This window comes from Acomys minous (assembly GCF_964271855.1).
Source record: "Acomys minous genome assembly, chromosome: 8".
NCBI lineage: Eukaryota > Metazoa > Chordata > Mammalia > Rodentia > Muridae > Acomys > Acomys minous.
The window spans coordinates 118,104,324-118,121,636 of NC_140489.1; the positions used below are offsets into that span (position 1 = coordinate 118,104,324).

The 17,313-nt window shown below is 46.4% G+C and overlaps 1 protein-coding gene across 2 annotated transcripts in view; it reads right to left on the reverse strand.

The window, feature by feature from the left end:
* Window positions 1–7,511: 7,511 nt before the first annotated feature.
* SRBD1 (S1 RNA binding domain 1) overlaps window positions 7,512–17,313 on the reverse strand; it is a 160,294-nt gene continuing 150,492 nt past the window's right edge. The window contains exons 21-22 of one of the 2 annotated variants that reach the window (XM_084793143.1): window positions 11,045–11,229; window positions 7,512–8,422 (exon numbers count right to left, since the gene is read on the reverse strand). In XM_084793143.1, coding sequence (XP_084649269.1) covers window positions 8,133–8,422; window positions 11,045–11,229 — 475 coding nt within the window. In that variant the 3' untranslated portion in view covers window positions 7,512–8,132. The remainder of the gene's footprint in view (window positions 8,423–11,044; window positions 11,230–17,313) is intronic. The other variant, XM_084793144.1, reaches the window with a different exon arrangement.

Consider the following 17,313-nt stretch of genomic DNA (forward strand, 5'->3'; position numbering starts at 1 on the left):
GCCAGGTGGGGGCAACGCAGACAGGCAGGGTGCGGGGCTGGACTACCTGGGGCCAGTGGCATGGACTGCAGTTGACGTCCACAAGCCCAGAATGCAGACAAGGGATGACGGGGGAAACTGGTGTGGTTAGGGCTCATAATAGGCAAAAGCTAAGCATGCTGGGAGAAGACCAGCTCTACCGTGGCAGTTTGTATTGGTTCTGTCCACGGGGCTCCCCAGGGTCGCATGGACTTCCTTCAACTCCAGCACCACCTCCTCTCAGCCGGAGCTTCCTGAGAAGCATGGATGCTAGCTACTGTGGTCATGTGGATAGCTATCTTCCGTTAACAGGGCATGAAGACAGGGGGCCAAGAACCAGACTTAGGCATGGCCTCCATCACAACTATTGCCATCAGTATCCAAAGTGCTTCCGGTACAGTGATCTATCCCCCATAGAACCCATCCCCTCACTTGTTGACAACAGAGACCAAGAAGTACAGCTTAGAAATACACAGGAACCCTTGAGTGGGCAGGTGAGCACCGAGCGCCCAGGAGGACAGTGAATAACCGCCATGCCTTTGTCTGCATGTTTCTTCCTTCCCTTGTTGATAGCCACCATTTCACAGATCTTCTTCCAGCCCGGTGACTGAGACCCTGGCCAGGCTCTCCTCTGAGCTGGCAGCCCCTTTGTGTTTGTTTTCTCTGTTTCCCGGGGCTACTTCACCCTTCTTTTCCTCTTCCTACCCTGGGATTGTAACCCTCAAAGCATCCTGGGCATGTGGGATTTCTCGGTGCTCCGTTTTCCACTGGAGGTGAGCTAAGAGAGAGCCTGAGGTAAACGCACCTTGGAAGACCACAGGTCAAAGCCAGAGGAGAAGTGGGCGAGAGGGCCAAGGTGTCTGGATTAGCATCAATGCTTATGGGCATCCCAGGTCACAACCCTCAAGGAGAATACAGAGGGAGGCACTAACTAAATGCTTTTGCGTCACGTAGGTGGGTAGGAAGTGAGGGGTGGTTTTGCGGCAGGAGGAGAGGCTCTAATGATGAACTTGACTTATGGGAGCCTAGGAGATCAGTAAAACTGATGATTCCTGGGATCTGGGACAAGTGCTCAAAAGAACAGTTCCACCAGGGACGTTTTAGGTTAGGGAGATATGTAGGTATTGATATGAAAATATATACATTTTCATAGAGGAAAAAGCAGAAAAAACAGTAGAAATAACCTCAGCATAACAAAACAGTAGTTAAGACTCCAAATTATTAAGTTTTCATAGGACCACAAAGGTCTGGGCAGTGCATCAATTATAAAGGTGGCTACATTTGTACATTGCGGATGTTTTAATGTTATTGTTTGTAGGCTTTATACCTCAAGGTGTTCCTTTTTTTAATCAGAAAAAAAAACATAAACTTATGATTAGCCCTGAAGAACTTCAGGTATGTGTCAGGTAAAATGACAGCCCACCTAAGAATTCAATCGTTTGGGTTATTAGAGGTCAAATTACACAAACCTGACCACATGGCACTCTGTGTTCCAGCTTCATGAACCCCTTGGCAGTGAGAAGCAAAGAATCAAGAAAAAGGTTTCCCCCTGTTGCTAGCTCCCTCTTTCCCGAGGGAACTGAACCTGGGACGCACACACGTGATCCAAGGGGACAGTCACTGGGTCACAAGACACCGAAATGCAGGCTGCCTGGCAGTGAATTCTGATCCTTGCTGTAAGGAGTGGAATTAGGTCCACAGTAACAGCCTTTAGTGAGCATTAGGCTTACGTGTGCTACCTGAACGCTTCATAAAACACTGCAACAAATCCAGAATTGCACTTTGCCTGTTTGGGTAAAACAGGAATCTCAAATTTCAATTCTCCAATGACACAAAGCTATCACACACACACACACACACACACACACACACACACACACACACACACACCCGACTCCCATCTCTTGCTCACCATTGTGTCCTTAGCTACCCTGCATCCCAGGCTGGCTGGATAAGCATTCTGTTATGAAACACTTAGATGAAAACTTTCCTTACTCCAATATAAGACCTTTTTTTCTCCTCTCAGATACTTGAGGGGTGGGTATCAGAACTTTTGTTTAGAGGTCTACTCGGGGCCAAGGAAGCACTGCATTTTTTCCAGGTGTGATTCTTAACTTCTAAAAGGTAATATGGTTACTGCCGTTAGCACAAGAGTCTGCTAATCCTGTCACCCACATAGGAAACCCAGCCCGTCCTCATCCTGTAAGATGAGCATGTTAAGAGATGGGGCTGGCAAGGAGCCCGGCGCTCAGGAGTTCTTCATGATCTGTTAAGAAAACCCAGCTCATGACTACGACTGACTTTAGGCAGGAAGCCAAAATGAAGAGACTAAAGTATTTCTGGTTTTTCAATCCTGTCCCATCTTGCTATTTCCAATTTTAAGGCAAATGTTAACTCTGAGGTCGGAGTTAGAAACACAGACCTTCCTTCCTGTCCCCTACCTAAACACTCTATTCACCTAAAGTGCCCTGGCTTCCAACATAAGGAGATGACATTAATATTCTTCAAGGGCAAGCAGGCTGGTGAACTCCAAAATGCCCATGACCCTGAACCTAATGAATCTTTGAGTTCTGCTTAAATTCCAGGCCCGCTAGGCTGCAGACAAACTCCGCAGACAAATTCCTTCTTCATCCTTGGTTCCTGGCACCTGGCAAAAGGCCCCCTCCTAACTGCCTGGGAAACGCCCTTCTGATTACAATTTTTAGGTTCATAGATCCATGCTTTCTCCTACTCTTTCTTGGATTCCACAGAGCTATTCAAAGATTTCTCCAAGTCCCTACTCCACTTGCTTGTAACCTTTAGAAGTAATTTTATTCACCTATAACCATCTGGAATTTATTTTATGTGTGATACAACAATATAATTTTGTTCCAAATTAAAATACCACTTCTTAACCTACAGATTTCATTAATAAAGTTGTTTTATTTTGTCCAATCTCACATCCTGTTTAAATGAGAGCAGTTTTGGAATATGCTTTAATATTAGGTATTTTCCTCCAAATTTCCAGCTTAACTATTCTTTTAAATGTTGTTTTGCTTTTCATATAATCTTTAAGATAAATTGAAACAAATAACAAATGATAAATGCCATTTGGAATTTAGTAAATGTGTTTATATAGTCTGCTTTGTATTGGTGCTATTTTTGAAGCTCTGGTGTTTCTAATTAAAAAGAAAATTCCTTTATGTGTATGGGTGCTTTGTCCGCATGTACATCTGTGAACTGTGTGTGCCCACTACTCACAGGGGCCAGAAGTCATCAGAGCCCTGGAGCTGAAATTACGGAAGGTTGTGCATCCATATGTGGGTCCAGGGAATAGAACCCTGGTCCTCCTGATGAGCATCTAGTTTCTTAATCACCAAGCTGGAGAGCCCTTCAGCTCAGAACAGGTTTTTATGTGCAGCACTTACAACTCAGTAACCTAGTAAATCTTAAAGTAGCTGCTCTTTTTTAAAAAATATATTCAGTAGTAAAGTTTTATATTTTTTTCATCTTTTATATTGTTTGTTGAATAGTTGACATTTTATAGTGTATTATTATAAACAGGAATCTTTATGCCACTATATTGGCTAATTTATTTTATAGTTTTATTAGATGTTCATTCATTCATCAACTTTTATTGAACATCTATTATATGTGGGGCAGCTGGGAATAGTGACATATATTAGGGACTGCAGCTTATCCCTAGTTTACGAGAAATGTGTGTTGTTTTTTCTCACATGGTGTGCAGTCCAAATGAGGCAGTTGGGGCTACTTTGGTTCTCCCACAATCTCAGGATGGATTTAGCAGTTCCACTGAGCTCTCACCTTTGCCCCGCAGTCAGCACAGCTGACCCTCCAAGCACCAGAGAGCAAGGACCAGACCAGCACTTAGACCAACCGCCAGGCCATCTTCCTTAGCTAAACTGCATTCTCTTAGCAAGAAATACATTGCAGTATTATGGAGAGATTTGAGAGTTTACGACTGAATGCCATGGATTTCTTGGAGCTCTTCCCCCCACCCCCACCCCACGCTTCTTTTTTTGTTTGTTTGTTTGTTTTGTTTTTGTTTTTCGAGACAGAGTCTTTCTGTGTAGCCTTGGCTGTCCTGGACTCACTTTGTAGACCAAGCTGGCCTCGAACTCAGTGATCCGCCTGCCTCTGCCTCCCGAGTGCTGGGATGAAAGGCCACCACGCCCGGCCCCACCCCTTGCTTCTTGATACTGACCTATTCACCCATTTCACTAGTGGTCTCATCCAATCTCAGAACTCTAACTAGGCATATAGGCGTTTCCAGAGTTCTCCCTGGACTTCAGTCTAAATAGTTAACTGCCTGTGATGGTCAGTTTTAATTGCCCACTTGAACCAGTCTAGAATTAGCGGGGGAGGGAAGAGAGTCTCTGTGAGACTGTCTAGATTAGGTTGGCCCACAGCCAAATCTGTGAGGAGCTTTCGTAGCTGCCCACTGTGGGCAGCACCATTCCCTGGACAGGGTGAAAGAAGATGAGTTGAGCTAGCATGTACGCACTTATAGCTCTCTCCTGACTATACACGTAATGTGAGCAGTTCTCTCCAACTCTATGCCTTCATGGGCCGTACCCTGCAACTGTGAGCCGGACAAACCCTGTCTCCCTTAAGTTGCTTTTGTTGGGGAATTTTTATCCCAGCTACACTACCTGGCCTATCATATCTACTTGGACGTACTCTACTGAACGTCTCAGATTTCAGCTGAATGAAATGAACTCAAACTGCTCCTTTCTCACAGTTCTCCATCTCAGTAGATGCCAACTCTACGTTCCCGGTGCCTTATGACAGAAGCCTTGGACCTATCCTTGACTTTTGTCCGTCTCATCTGGAAATGCTATTTGCTTACTGCCACCTTCCAAATACAACCAGTACCTTGTAATCTTTGTGCCACTTCTACCATTTAAAAAAAATTACTGTTTATGTGTAGCTATATTTATGTGAGTGAACGTCCCATATGCCACATGGGCCAGAGGAGGGTGCTAGATCCCTTGGCACTGGATTTACAGGGTGCTGGAGACTGAGCTTAGGGCCTCTGGAGAATCAGCAAGAGTCCTTAACTACTAGGTAACCTTAAGCACTGGGCAACCTCTCCAGCCTCTACTAGTCTAAGTCACCATGTTTTATACCTGCATTCCTTTGCAGCAACTAAGACCTTTATCCAGAGAGAACCCTTTCACATTCTCAGTTCCTGACTTCTAATGATTGTTTCTCATCTTGCTTCTACTGACACCGTTCTTACCCAACCTGACGAGCTCCAGACTTTGAAGGCTATGCACCCCAACTGTCTTGCTTCCCACGTGTCTTGCTTTCGCACACACCCCAGGGCTCCTCAGCTCTACTTGCAACCCTTTACCTTGCATCTTCTCACTGCCTCTCACTTTCCCTTACGCTCTCACTTTTCTTTTGACCAGGTCTAAATTTCAGTGAACAATTTTCTTCATGCACGTGCTTTGAAGTTCCCGCATACTTCCAAAGCCAAGCAGCCAGCCCGTCCACCTGACCTGACCCTGCACCCACAGCTGACATGGCTGGAGAAAAGCGGACCGGGAAGCCGACCGCCCTCCCTCCAGGCCTGAGCATGCCTCACCTTCACGTTGCACTCTGTCTCACCTTTTCTTGTCTCTCTCTCTCTTCTCAATCCTCTGATCATTTCCTTATTTCAACACAAAAAGTGGAAGAAATCCAGAGATCTCCTAAAGTTTACACACACACACACACACACACACACACACACACTCCTACCTCTGCTCATATTCCTCATTTTAAAAGCTCATTTTTTATTGTCTAAAACAATTTTAAAGTTTAAACTATTTTGATCATATTCTTCCTTTTCACCTACCCAACTTTACATTCTTTCTCAAAACACAATCAAAAACCCAATACAACAACAGAAACCCCCCCAAATCAAGAAAATAAAACAAAACTATGTCAAATCCCGCCCAATTAAAAAAAAACTATCAAACTATAACCAAATAAAAGCTCACACATGGAAACAAAACAGGCACTCAGAGGAAGGATAGCAGGCTACCAAGAAGAGACTTGATACCCTATGAGCATATACAGGGGTAGGAGGTCCCCCTCAGTCACAGACATAGGGGAGGGGAGTAAGGGGAAATGGGAGGGAGGGAGGAATGGGAGGAATGGGAAGGGATGGGATAACCATTGAGATGTAATAGGAATAAATTAATAAAATATATTAAAAACAAAACAAAACAAAGCCCTGTGAAGTCCATTGCTCATTATATGTTGGTCAGCTACTAGTGAACACGAGGCTGGCCCTAGAGTGGCCAATAGCCTCAGTGTCACTGCATCTGGGCCCACCCTGGAGTACCCGATGGCCTTGGTGTCACTCCATTGGAACAAGTTGATTTTCCTTTTCCAGCGGGTGTGACAGCTTGGTTGTCACTGCGGTCCTATCTTGAACCACCCGCTGTGACGTGGCTTCCACTTGAGGCTGTTCAGTTGAGAACAGTATTCAGTAACGGTCCCGCCCTCCATGTCAAACTTCTGTTTTCATCTTTACCCGTTACTTTCTTCAGAAATACTTAGACGCTCTCTTGGCTCCATTTCACCTTCTTGCCGGTACGCTATTTCTCTTCCTCCTCTTTCGGCAAACTCTACAAAAGAACTAACTGTTTGCAGTCCCTGTCTCCAACCTAAGGCCACCTCTTACATCCACATCGGGAAGAGGCGCAGTGATGAATGAGGTATGGGCCTTCTCCCGGGTCGGGCTTCCCCGAGTTGCCACCACAGCTGAGATAAAGAGGGCAAAGGATGCCCTGACCCAGTCCTCCTCACGCTCACGAAGGCTGGCAAGGCCACGGAGCTGCTCCATCCACAGTGCCCAGGAGGAGGAGCTCCTTCCTCGGGGTACCCTGGGATATCACACAGTGCTCATCTGCACACTACGGACCAGAGAACCCTGTGAAGAATGAGTAGGAAGCCCAGCTGAAAATAGCATTAACAGTCATTGTCTACCGGAAATGAAACTGCTAGGGAAACAGGGCTTCGGCGACATCAGCGTACACTAGCTAGAAGGCTGCCATGAGGCAGAACCGTCATGAGGTACACTACTCCCTGACCGCTCCCACTGGGTGATCATATGATTCCAAGTAGGGCAGCCTGAGTACATAAAAGAGCAGTACTGAAAAGTCCGCAAGGGAAATGGGCGCTCACTTACAAAATAAGGATTTGCCCAAGACAAATACACAGGGCTAGCCACACTGCAGTATCCATCCTCCACGCATGGCCATGGACTGTCAGGCCTCGGCCACAAGACTTAATTGCGTGAGTCATTGTAGCAGCAGTGGCCAGTGTGGGCTCCACTCACCTCAGCTGACCCCGAAGTGTGATGCAATGCTTACTTTCTCCCTGAACGAGAAGAGTCAGGGTCACTCTTTCCTCACTGCTCCCGGCCCTTCTTACCTGAGGGTTGAGAGAACATGCCCTCTCTGATAAACTATGCCTATTAAAGTCATTTCTCCAGATGTCCAGTGTCTTCCTTCTTCCCCAAGGCACAGTTTCACAAACCACATCTTTAATTCAGTGTGGTTTCCAGCATTCACTCAATGAACACAGCAAACCAAATTCACCAGCCAGTCGTTTATTGCAGGGGTCAATACACATGTTCTGAGGACCACACTGAAATCATTCACTTGACGGTCATAAACACATGATAATCTCTTTCACTGGTATATTTTTACTTTGTTTGGTAAGGGAAAATAAAGATCATTACAAAATTACAAATTATAAGTAAAAATCCTAATAGCAACTTAATAAAATGGCAGGATAAAGACTTCTAGTCTTAATGTGTCAACCAACACTGTGCATTTAAAATAAAAAAGACAGCCTACCCAGGTCCAAGGCAGCAGATGTTAGCAGGAAGAACCTGCTAGAAAGAGAGCAGTCAATGAGGAATTAGAAAAGGTAAGAAGATGCTGCTGTGCGGCGTCACATGAGGACATCCTTTGGGAGTAGGAAGTCAGAAGAGAGTGAGAAACGCGTCTCCTCACGCTTCTCTCTGCCCCACTCTCTAGCTTCCAGGAGCTTCTGGCTTGTCAAGGTCAAGCTGCAGAACTGAGGGAGCGCACTGGTGCCCTTCAGTGGGGCCCTCACAGCACCCGGAGGAGGTCCAGCGAGATCCTGGAGCGGGGGATGTCAACGCTGAGCACCTTCACTTCCACCCTCTCTCCAGGGCCCAGGCCCAGGCTCCTTCTCTTCTTGGTCTTTGAGAGCTTTGCTTCTGTTATGTTGCGGATGGGAATCAGGCCTGACTTCCCCACTCCTATATTCACAAAGACTCCAAACAGAGTGGCATTCTCCACTTTGCCAGTCAGGACTGTCCCAACCTGCAGATCTTCCAGACACACGATGCTCCTCTTGAAGTCAGGTTTATCAAAATCTACGGGGAAAGAGGAGAAACGCTAGTACAAGCGATGAGGCTGCACTTAGAGGCACCGTGTGCTGATCGATGCACATGCCCAGATCAATACTGCTCTTTGAGGCAAGAGATAAAGAGGCTAGGGACGCAGGCTGTATTGAGAAAACAGCAACAAAGCACCGTGGGAGAAACAGTTCTCTCTACACTCAGTCTCACTAACAGGAAGGCGAGCGCTGCCTGGGGGGATGTGGCTCGGCGAGCTCATCTTCTTCCCCGTGAAGGGCCACGGGGTCTACCTTTGCTCAGTGACTACACCAGACCAACTCACAAATGCTTGGAAAGGGAGAGCACAGGAGCTGGCTCTCAGTGTCTGCAGTCTGAAAATTGTTTCAAGGTGGCGACAGCTCCACTCGCTTTTGGACAAATGTGAAGTCAAATGTTTTCTCTCCACTTCTTCCCACAAACTGAGAATTCAGGAATCAGTTCCTTCTGCTTCAAAGGCATTTACTCAGAATGCAGCGGTCCTCCATTGCCCACGGCCGGCTCCAAAGCGCACACAGCCGGAGCTGGCCTCCCTCTCTGCCTCTGGTTAGCTGTTTATTGACTCCTGTCCTTACCTCTGGCCCAGCTGCTCCACTGGACGCTACATACACAAAGACTCTGGGTCTCCATCTCAGGCTCTTTCCAGCCCTTTTCTAGCCCATCCCAGGAGACATATTTCTGTTCACTGACACTAGGCAGGCCAAGGATCGCTACAGCACTAGATAAAGGCAAACAACCAAGTTCTGTGAGTGAGTGAGAGTGAGTTTAAGAGCGGCATGTGGGTTATCCATGGCCTGCACTGGCCCCCAGGCTCGCTCCTTCCCTGGGATCACTGAGTGTTGACTGCAATAACAAAGAACACATTCTAGCTTGGATCTCCTCCCCTTAGCCCCGCCCCCAGCGCCCCCCATCCATTTCCTCTTCCTCCACAGCTGCTGGCTTTACCTCATTACTTGTTGGAGCTATCCTTTACATTTGTATTAACAACTGGCCACCTCCTTCTCCCTCCCCAGGCTGACTGCCTTAAGACGAGGACCTTTTAGAAATCAAACTGCCCCCACTCCTGTAAAACAAGACAAAACCCCATAACCCCTAAACCTCACTGTCCTCATTAAACATACTAACATGGGAACGGACTCTGGGATTTCACCTGATGCTGAATTCCAAAGCAGGAACCTCTGGTAATTTGAACCACACAGGGTGAAGCCATGTCAAAGTGAAGTGAAACCAGGGTGCCCGGGCAGAGGCAGGATGGCCCCCAGGTCCCCACGGACCCTCAGGCTTGGAAACCTCCCCCCTCCTTTCCTTGTAGAAAGCCAGCTGCTGCCAATCCCTAAGGGGCTCTGATCAGCTGCTCAGGCTAGCTTGCACAGAAACCAGAGTCAGGAAGTCAGGACAGCCCCAGCCATGGAGAAACCAGAAATCCTCCGTGAACTATGCAAATTTTCACACTTCAAGAGCCAAGGCAGCACATACAGTTAGGCCACTTTAACCAGCTTTTTCTTAATTAAGCAAACTGACTTGTAAGGAGAGCTTTAATAAAAAGGAATTATGAAAAACAGAATGATGAGTCTAAGAATGAGGCCATAAGACAGGAAATACTTTTGAGAAAATGGAGAAAAGAGATGTAATACAAATAATGATAATATGGAAATACCCAAAATACTGCCTACATCCCAGACCTCCAAAGTATGATTCATCCACCTCTGCCCTTGGGAATGTGCTGTGACTTAACTAGGGCAAGTCTGCTTAAAGAAATCTGTTTGAAATTGTGCCTGTCCCACCGGAAGGCCCAGGTCCATCTGCTGCGCAGCAGGAAGCTCACAGAGGAGGGCCCGCTGCTTAGCTGGGCGGGCTGAGTGTTAACCGGTGGCCTATGTTTTGAGTTGAGCTAAGAGCAATCAACAGCATGATGGAAAAGTAACGATGGATGGGAAAATCTAGTACAGACCACCTGTAGCTAAAGTGTCTACCAACCATCCAGTGCAGCGCACAGGCATAAAACCAATCCACCCCACACGAGACACACTGATGCCCTGCAGGACCAGCATGGCGTCCGCATGGCTTCTCGGCAGCTCCGTCTGTAGCAATACCCTCTCTACATAAGGACAACTGGGTGCTTGATACCCACATTTGGCACTGGTCTTACTCAGTGTTTTCTGTCTCCATGGGTCATTGCTCTCAACAACTATGGCTACTACACTTTCTTTAGCCTCAGCCTGTAGAGAGCCGAGGCCACTGCAAATTAGAAAGACAACCAACATAGAGCTAGCAGCTTATTTGTTCAGAGTGCTCAGCGACAATGGAATCCAGAAGCCTGGGAGGCTGTAATTCAGGAAGAGGACTCACTTTTTAGTGTGAACAGACTACTTTACCTTCTGGCTCTTCATACACAAAGACAGTTTACTGGAGTAAATGCTGGATGAGGAATCAGAAGCTCCGCTTTAGCTTTGACTCCAGATAGGAATTCAGGTGCCTATGAAGGATGGACTGAGCCTCAGCTCTCTCATGTTGAGGATGAGAGAGTCTGCATGCAGCTCCTATGAGGACCAAAAGTGATGACGGCTTGAGGGCGTGGGCTATAGCGCAACTGCAACTCACCTGTTCGGAAGTCAAAGCTTTCGGGCTGACTCAGGCCATCGATGATGACCTGTAAGGTGTGCGTGGTCGTCTGTAGCCTTTCTGCAGTTTTCTCTATGCTTTCTTTTCCGAGAGATAAATTTATTTTCTGTTGCATTTCAGGCTTTCCAATCTCACGCAGTGTCCCTCCAATGGATGACAAGAACCTTCCGTGGGAAGAGAAGTCCAAGGCTTACCATGATCGCACTGTTTACATTATTCCCTTACGTAGGTCCTCCGCAGTCTTTCCTCACCCTACAGCAGCGGGTCTTTAGATGCACCATGCTGAAATAAGTGCTTTAGCTCCAGGGCACCTGGGCAAGTGCAGCACCTGCTCAGAGTTGCCCAGGAACATTTGACAGTGTGCTGTTCATGACGGTTAGTGTCATGTGGGTATGTGCTAGATAAAGCTATCTGTACTCATCTCACGTTTCCTACAATTTTCAGTTAGGAAAACATTTAAATTTAGATTAATAGTCAAATAAAATTTATAGATGATACCAAAATCTAACATGGAATATGTCAAGCACTGCCGGTTTCTGACACTCTGCTTACTGTACGTGTATATCAATGCCTGTGGCCTGAGATAGGAGGGTGACCTGCCGCTGCCAGTTCCAATGACATAAATGCCACTGAGCATTCAACAGGAAAGTAAATCCCAGAGGGCGGCCAGGGGTGGGGGCGTGGCGGTAGCATGTGCATGAGCGTCTGAGCACACCCCACAGCAGCCGAACACCATAAAAGCGTGTGTATGGAAGAAAAACGTGATCGTGTTCCCAAAAGGAGGCGAGTGAAAGCTCAAAGCTATAACCTGAAGGTGAATGCTCTTTATATTCTCTATATAGCACAGAAGCTACAATGTTGCCTTTAAACTCACCTTTGCCGCTTGCTAACCCCCCTGCTAACCTCCCTGCTAACCCCCTTGCTTGCACAGATGCTGCTCAGTTACTGAGCTGAGGTAAAACCGTAACAACACAGAACAACAAATTACAGCTAAGATGCAGTTCGATCTGGTTTCATGTGAGTTCCGGGCCACGGCTCCCTTTCTTGACATTCCTTGGCTGGGTATTTTTCTACATCATTAAGTTCCATTTCCTATGATTAATGGCACTTTAAAAATGTCAACGCAGTAATCAGACAGACAGTGAGCCTAATGCCCTCACATTCTTTCTTCTGAGAATGCCTCCTGCACTCAGGAAGGGAAAAGGAAGCGGCTGGAAGGTTGTCTCTGCACATACCCTATGCGGCAGGCAACTGCACCGGGTACAACAGGCCACTGGCCATTCCCGTCCTTTGTGTGCACTATGCTCAAGCAGAGCCGGCCTCCTCAGTGACACTCCTCAGTGACACTGCTCAGTGACACTCCTCAGTGACACACCATGACTGATCATCTCATGGCTGGTGGGGAAAGGCCTTTAACCTCACATTTACCTAGGGTATCTCTTGGGTTCAAGTGTGCAACCCTTCTACATTTCTAGAGCTGTATTTTTTATTTTAAAAGATTGTCTAGCATCCAGCAAATTCTTTTGGAGACAAGTTTTAGCTAACAGTCTAATAAGAAGACAAGAGTGATGCCTATGTCCTTCTGTGTAAGTACACATCATCCAAATGGGAGGCCAGGGAGCTCTCTCTGCTGCCTCAGTCAGTGTCCATGGCTCTCCAGCAGGGGCAGAGGCAGTATGTACGTGTCTGTGCTGACTGATGAACAGCAGCACAATGGGCTAGTGACAGGGCCCAGCTGCTGGAGCTCTGACTGACAGGGCAGACACAAGGCGTGTCTCACAGCTAACTTCCTCACACAACCTTCTCAGGAATCCCTGCTCCTTTGAAAGGCTTTTCTGATACTCACTGACTTGACTTTACCAGGGCGCAACTGATTACTACATAAGACACCTTCCCTACCCTCCATACTCTGGCTCACACCCACTTGTTAATTAGCTGGCAATGTGTTAGTTGGCCTAAAATTAGTGGACTTTTGGACTATTGATATATATATAACTTTGAATAGCATCCAGCATTTAGTAAAGCTGTGGCAGGAAACTTCCCAAAGCCCCCAGTCAGCAGGCCCCTTGGAGTCTTAATTGTACTGTATATATGTATGTACACACTCACTGGAGAGGTATTAACTGCTACGAAAGCACTTCCATATTTAAAAAGTCTGCTTCTAGTGACTGAGATCTAAGGAGAAAGCTGGTCTGTTTAACCAGGGAGTATGTTTCATATATCATTTTCATCCTCACGGAAGGCGGAGGGCCAGCAGCCACTGAAATCAATAAGAAAGCACCACGTTTGCGTCGAGCTAGTGCTCTGTATTGATCCCCTCTATTTTTAAATAATGGAGGAACAAAGTTAAATAGTTTTGCATTTTGAAAACTTCCTTAAAGTTAACCAGGTCACAGAAAAAGCCAACAGAAGGGGTAGAAACTGGGAAGAGAAGTGGAGCCAGCACTGGTGGGTCTCAGATACACTTGGCAGTCCCCATAGGAGGTGCTTCATGTTCCAGCCGCTCAACAGCCCTGGCTTCTTAAGTAGCACAGGAAAAGTATTCCCCAGATGCTAAATTGCTCTAGCATAGAGAAGTATGCCCAACACAAAGCACTTCCTAGCTCCAAAGTACAGAAGCCTGGAACCCATAATGCACCCACAGTGATAAGTATAATACTGCGCACTGTTCGAGTTGCACATCCTCCTTTAATCACAACGGCTCTAAAGTGAGGAAAACAAAAAGGGAAGGAGGTTTACTACCTTGTCCAAGGCCACGCAGCAATCCTATTCACTAGCATTTCATATCACACAGGTGTCCATGCCACCAAGTGCATGTAAAAATTCCTGTTATATTTGGCTAAGACAGAAAACACAATGTGTTGGGTCATATCGCGCCAGCACAATTTAATGGCAGATCACTTCTGAACCCTCGGCGGTTAGCACCAAGTAAATCCCACAAAGAAGTTATTATGCACAAGCTTTTACATGGACAGTTTTCAGACTCAATGAGTTATTAAAGCCATCGTCTCGGGTTCTCTCCTGTCTCTGGAAGGCTTTTTCCATTTGCTAAGGACTGCTGCTGGAGCTGCTGGTTTTATTTAATATGTAATTTCATCCATCTTATTTAAAGTAAGAAAGTAGCATAAATGCAACAAATGAGCACATCATGTTCTTTTAGCACACATCTGCACGGAGTTAAAACACAGAGCTTGCAGCAAAGCGCATGCTCACTTCTCAGACACAAAGCTACACAAGTTAGCCCTGCTCATGTTCTCGAGAGAAGCTTGCTACAAAGGCCAGGGCCTTCTCCACAAAGAAAAAGAAAAGTCTATTTAAAACTTTTCCTCCAAAGAGTAAAGAATTCTCCAGACTCATAGGACTCTGGAAATGGATGTTCAGATTTACGTAATCATTTCCAGCACTGGGACTTAGTAGTTGAGGGGTTTGTTACACAGAGCAATGAGACACCCTGCAGTGATACAACTCCCCCCACCCCTTACAAGGAGCACAATCGGGTTACAACCCATTGAGAGAGAGCCATGCTACCACAGCAAAGCCCATGGCTCTCGGCTCTCAAGAGACTTCCACCCTTGATTCATTTTATCCATTCATTTTATAGGAATTTTGTCAACAAGTAAAAAAATTAAACACAAGAGCATAGGCATTTTGGAAATGAAGGGACCCAGAGAGGGAGGGTGACAACTATCAATAGAGAATTTCAGTGGCATAGGCAGACTTGGCTTTTAAGCTGGGGTTGTGTGTGGAATCGTGGGGCACTGACCCAAAGTCTAGCAATGCTCTGCTACTCTAAAAAAATATATCACTGTGAAAAGTTGAGAAGAAACTTGAACTCACTGTGACAACAGATAAGAAAGTGTTGGGCCTCTGCCCAGGCTGGTGTCTACAGGTGCGCTGCGCACAATGAGTTCAGTCTGGCCTGATGGAGAGGGTGCCGGCTTGACCATATCAGTTGTCTTGTGATCACATCAGGTGACAGCCATGGGAACTGCACTTTTATCATCACTAAGAAACTTTCAAATTTCTCCTGGGTAAACCAAGACACAGACCTGGGCCAGAATCCTTAAAATTCTGGGCTGGTACACACCCCACAAGTAAGAATAAATCCAAGTAAAGTGCATTTATGGAGGGCCCCAGAGTACCAACTGCTCCACAGAAGCTAACAGGGCATTAATGAAAATGGTATTTCAGTGGCTTTTCTTAGCATTTAATCAACTGCAGAAAGAACAGAGAACTCTCCAACCGAATGTACAGCTGACTAGGTTTTAAAAACAGAGTCCAGATAGAAACTACCCTGGAAGCACAGTCTTAAACAGTATGAACCATCTGAGCCAGGGTGGGGCACCTTTAGAGTCATTCTGTGGCGCCATTTGGAATGTCTTCAGAATGTCTCCTGCATCTGTGAGGAGCAGAAAGTCACTAAGAACCAAGAAGAAGCTGCTGTGGATGGAGGAATGCAGACTTCTCTTGAGCACTGAGCTGCCTACCGCCTGCTTTCACCGTCTGCAGACTGGCTAGATGCTTCCTTCTGTTTAAGGGCCGGGTAGACAGTGCTCACAGACTCACTGCCTGACATAGGAATGGCCTCGGAACCTGTTCTCAGGCAGTTGCTCCACAAAAACTTCATTTCTTAGCATCTCAGAGGGGAGTTAACTTTACTTAAAAAGAACTGCCAGTTAAATGTCTTCACACGCCATCTAAGGCTAGAGCATTAGGATGAGCATATGGTCAGAGATAGGTGAAGGTGGCTTGCACTCAGTTTAACCAAGGCACTGAAGACCGGTGAAGCAATAACCAGCGTCATGAACAGCACAGACCACCTATTCCTGACCAGTTTGCTGTGAGCCCCATACTGCATAAGTACTGTAGCTTAGCACTAATTTGAAAGCACCACACACAGCAACATCACTATTGATATGGAAATGTTGAGATTCCTCTTGTCTTAGGAATTACCTTCCAAAAAAATTTACAAGCACCACAAGGAAATCCATATTCTCACAATTTAAAAAAAACTGCCCCACTCTCCCACACACGAGAGAGCCCAACAGTGGGGGTGGGGCAGGGCGGCAGCATGCCCTGTTTGATCACCTCTTTTCTAGTGAGTCTAGGTGCTCTCAAGTACACATGCTCTACTTCAAGTCATAAAGATTTGCTAAAATCAAAGCCTGGGACAAAGGAATGTGACAAAATGCTGAAGCCAATTAAAAATACAGCGGTGAGGCATGCTTAGCTTTATTTGATGAACACGTATTTTGTGTGGAGGAAGACCAGGCCAGCTGGGACCGCATCACTTCTGCCTGTCCTCGCTGAGGCAGGGCTTATGGACACAAGCCTTCAAAGTGTTCCATAAATCAAGCATTTCCATCTCTGAAGAATCTTACTGTAGTTGTAGCTTTGCACACAGGACACTCAACCCCCTGAGGGACTGAGTGACCACTGCAAAGTCACACGGCTGAAGCCACAAGGTTGGTATAGGGCCTCCCATTTTCATCCATGCCTCACCCCTGACTTTAGAGGAGTGTCAGCCCAGACACAAGATTGAGACTGCAGATAAAATTTGGCACCCAGAACTACTGTCTGGGAGCAATTTATTATTATTTTTTAAACCAAATTTGAAAGAAAGAAACTTTGGCTCTTTTGAGTTACTGAGTAAGGGTTGAACAAAATTAAGTTAGTGGTTTCAAAGGCTGCAGCTTCTATATAGTTCAAAAACACTGTGTTTAGAATTAATATAATTTAATTTACTGCCTGTAAAGCCATAATGTGGATTAGTGCCTGTGACTATTTGAAAGAGGAGGGTAAATAAAGCAATGGTATTCAGAAGCACACGGGCGGCTGACAGAAGAAAAAGCTGAAGCAAGCCACTCTAGTGCTACTTGGAGCAAGCCCCAGTGACAGGGAAAATTTCCGAAGAAACAGATTTCATACCACAGGGCCAACTGTCAATGGTGTGACTTTCCAAAGTGGTGGCTTCTTAACGTCATCCACCGTCTCAGCAAGTCTCACCGCCCTCTGCATGGCGAGGGCGCTGTGGTGTAGTGGGGAAGCGAGGTTGAAACAGCTCACTTATGGTGACAGGGAATCAGAGGACAGGGGAGACGCAAAGCCGCAGCTAGACTGGGAGCAGGAAGGAGGGATAACAGGAGACGGAATCAATACCTTCCCAGGTGCCAAGCTCCAGACGAGGAGTCTAAGCTTGAGCAAGAGCGGACAAGGAGAAGGACAGACAAGTGCTTGTATGCTGGAAG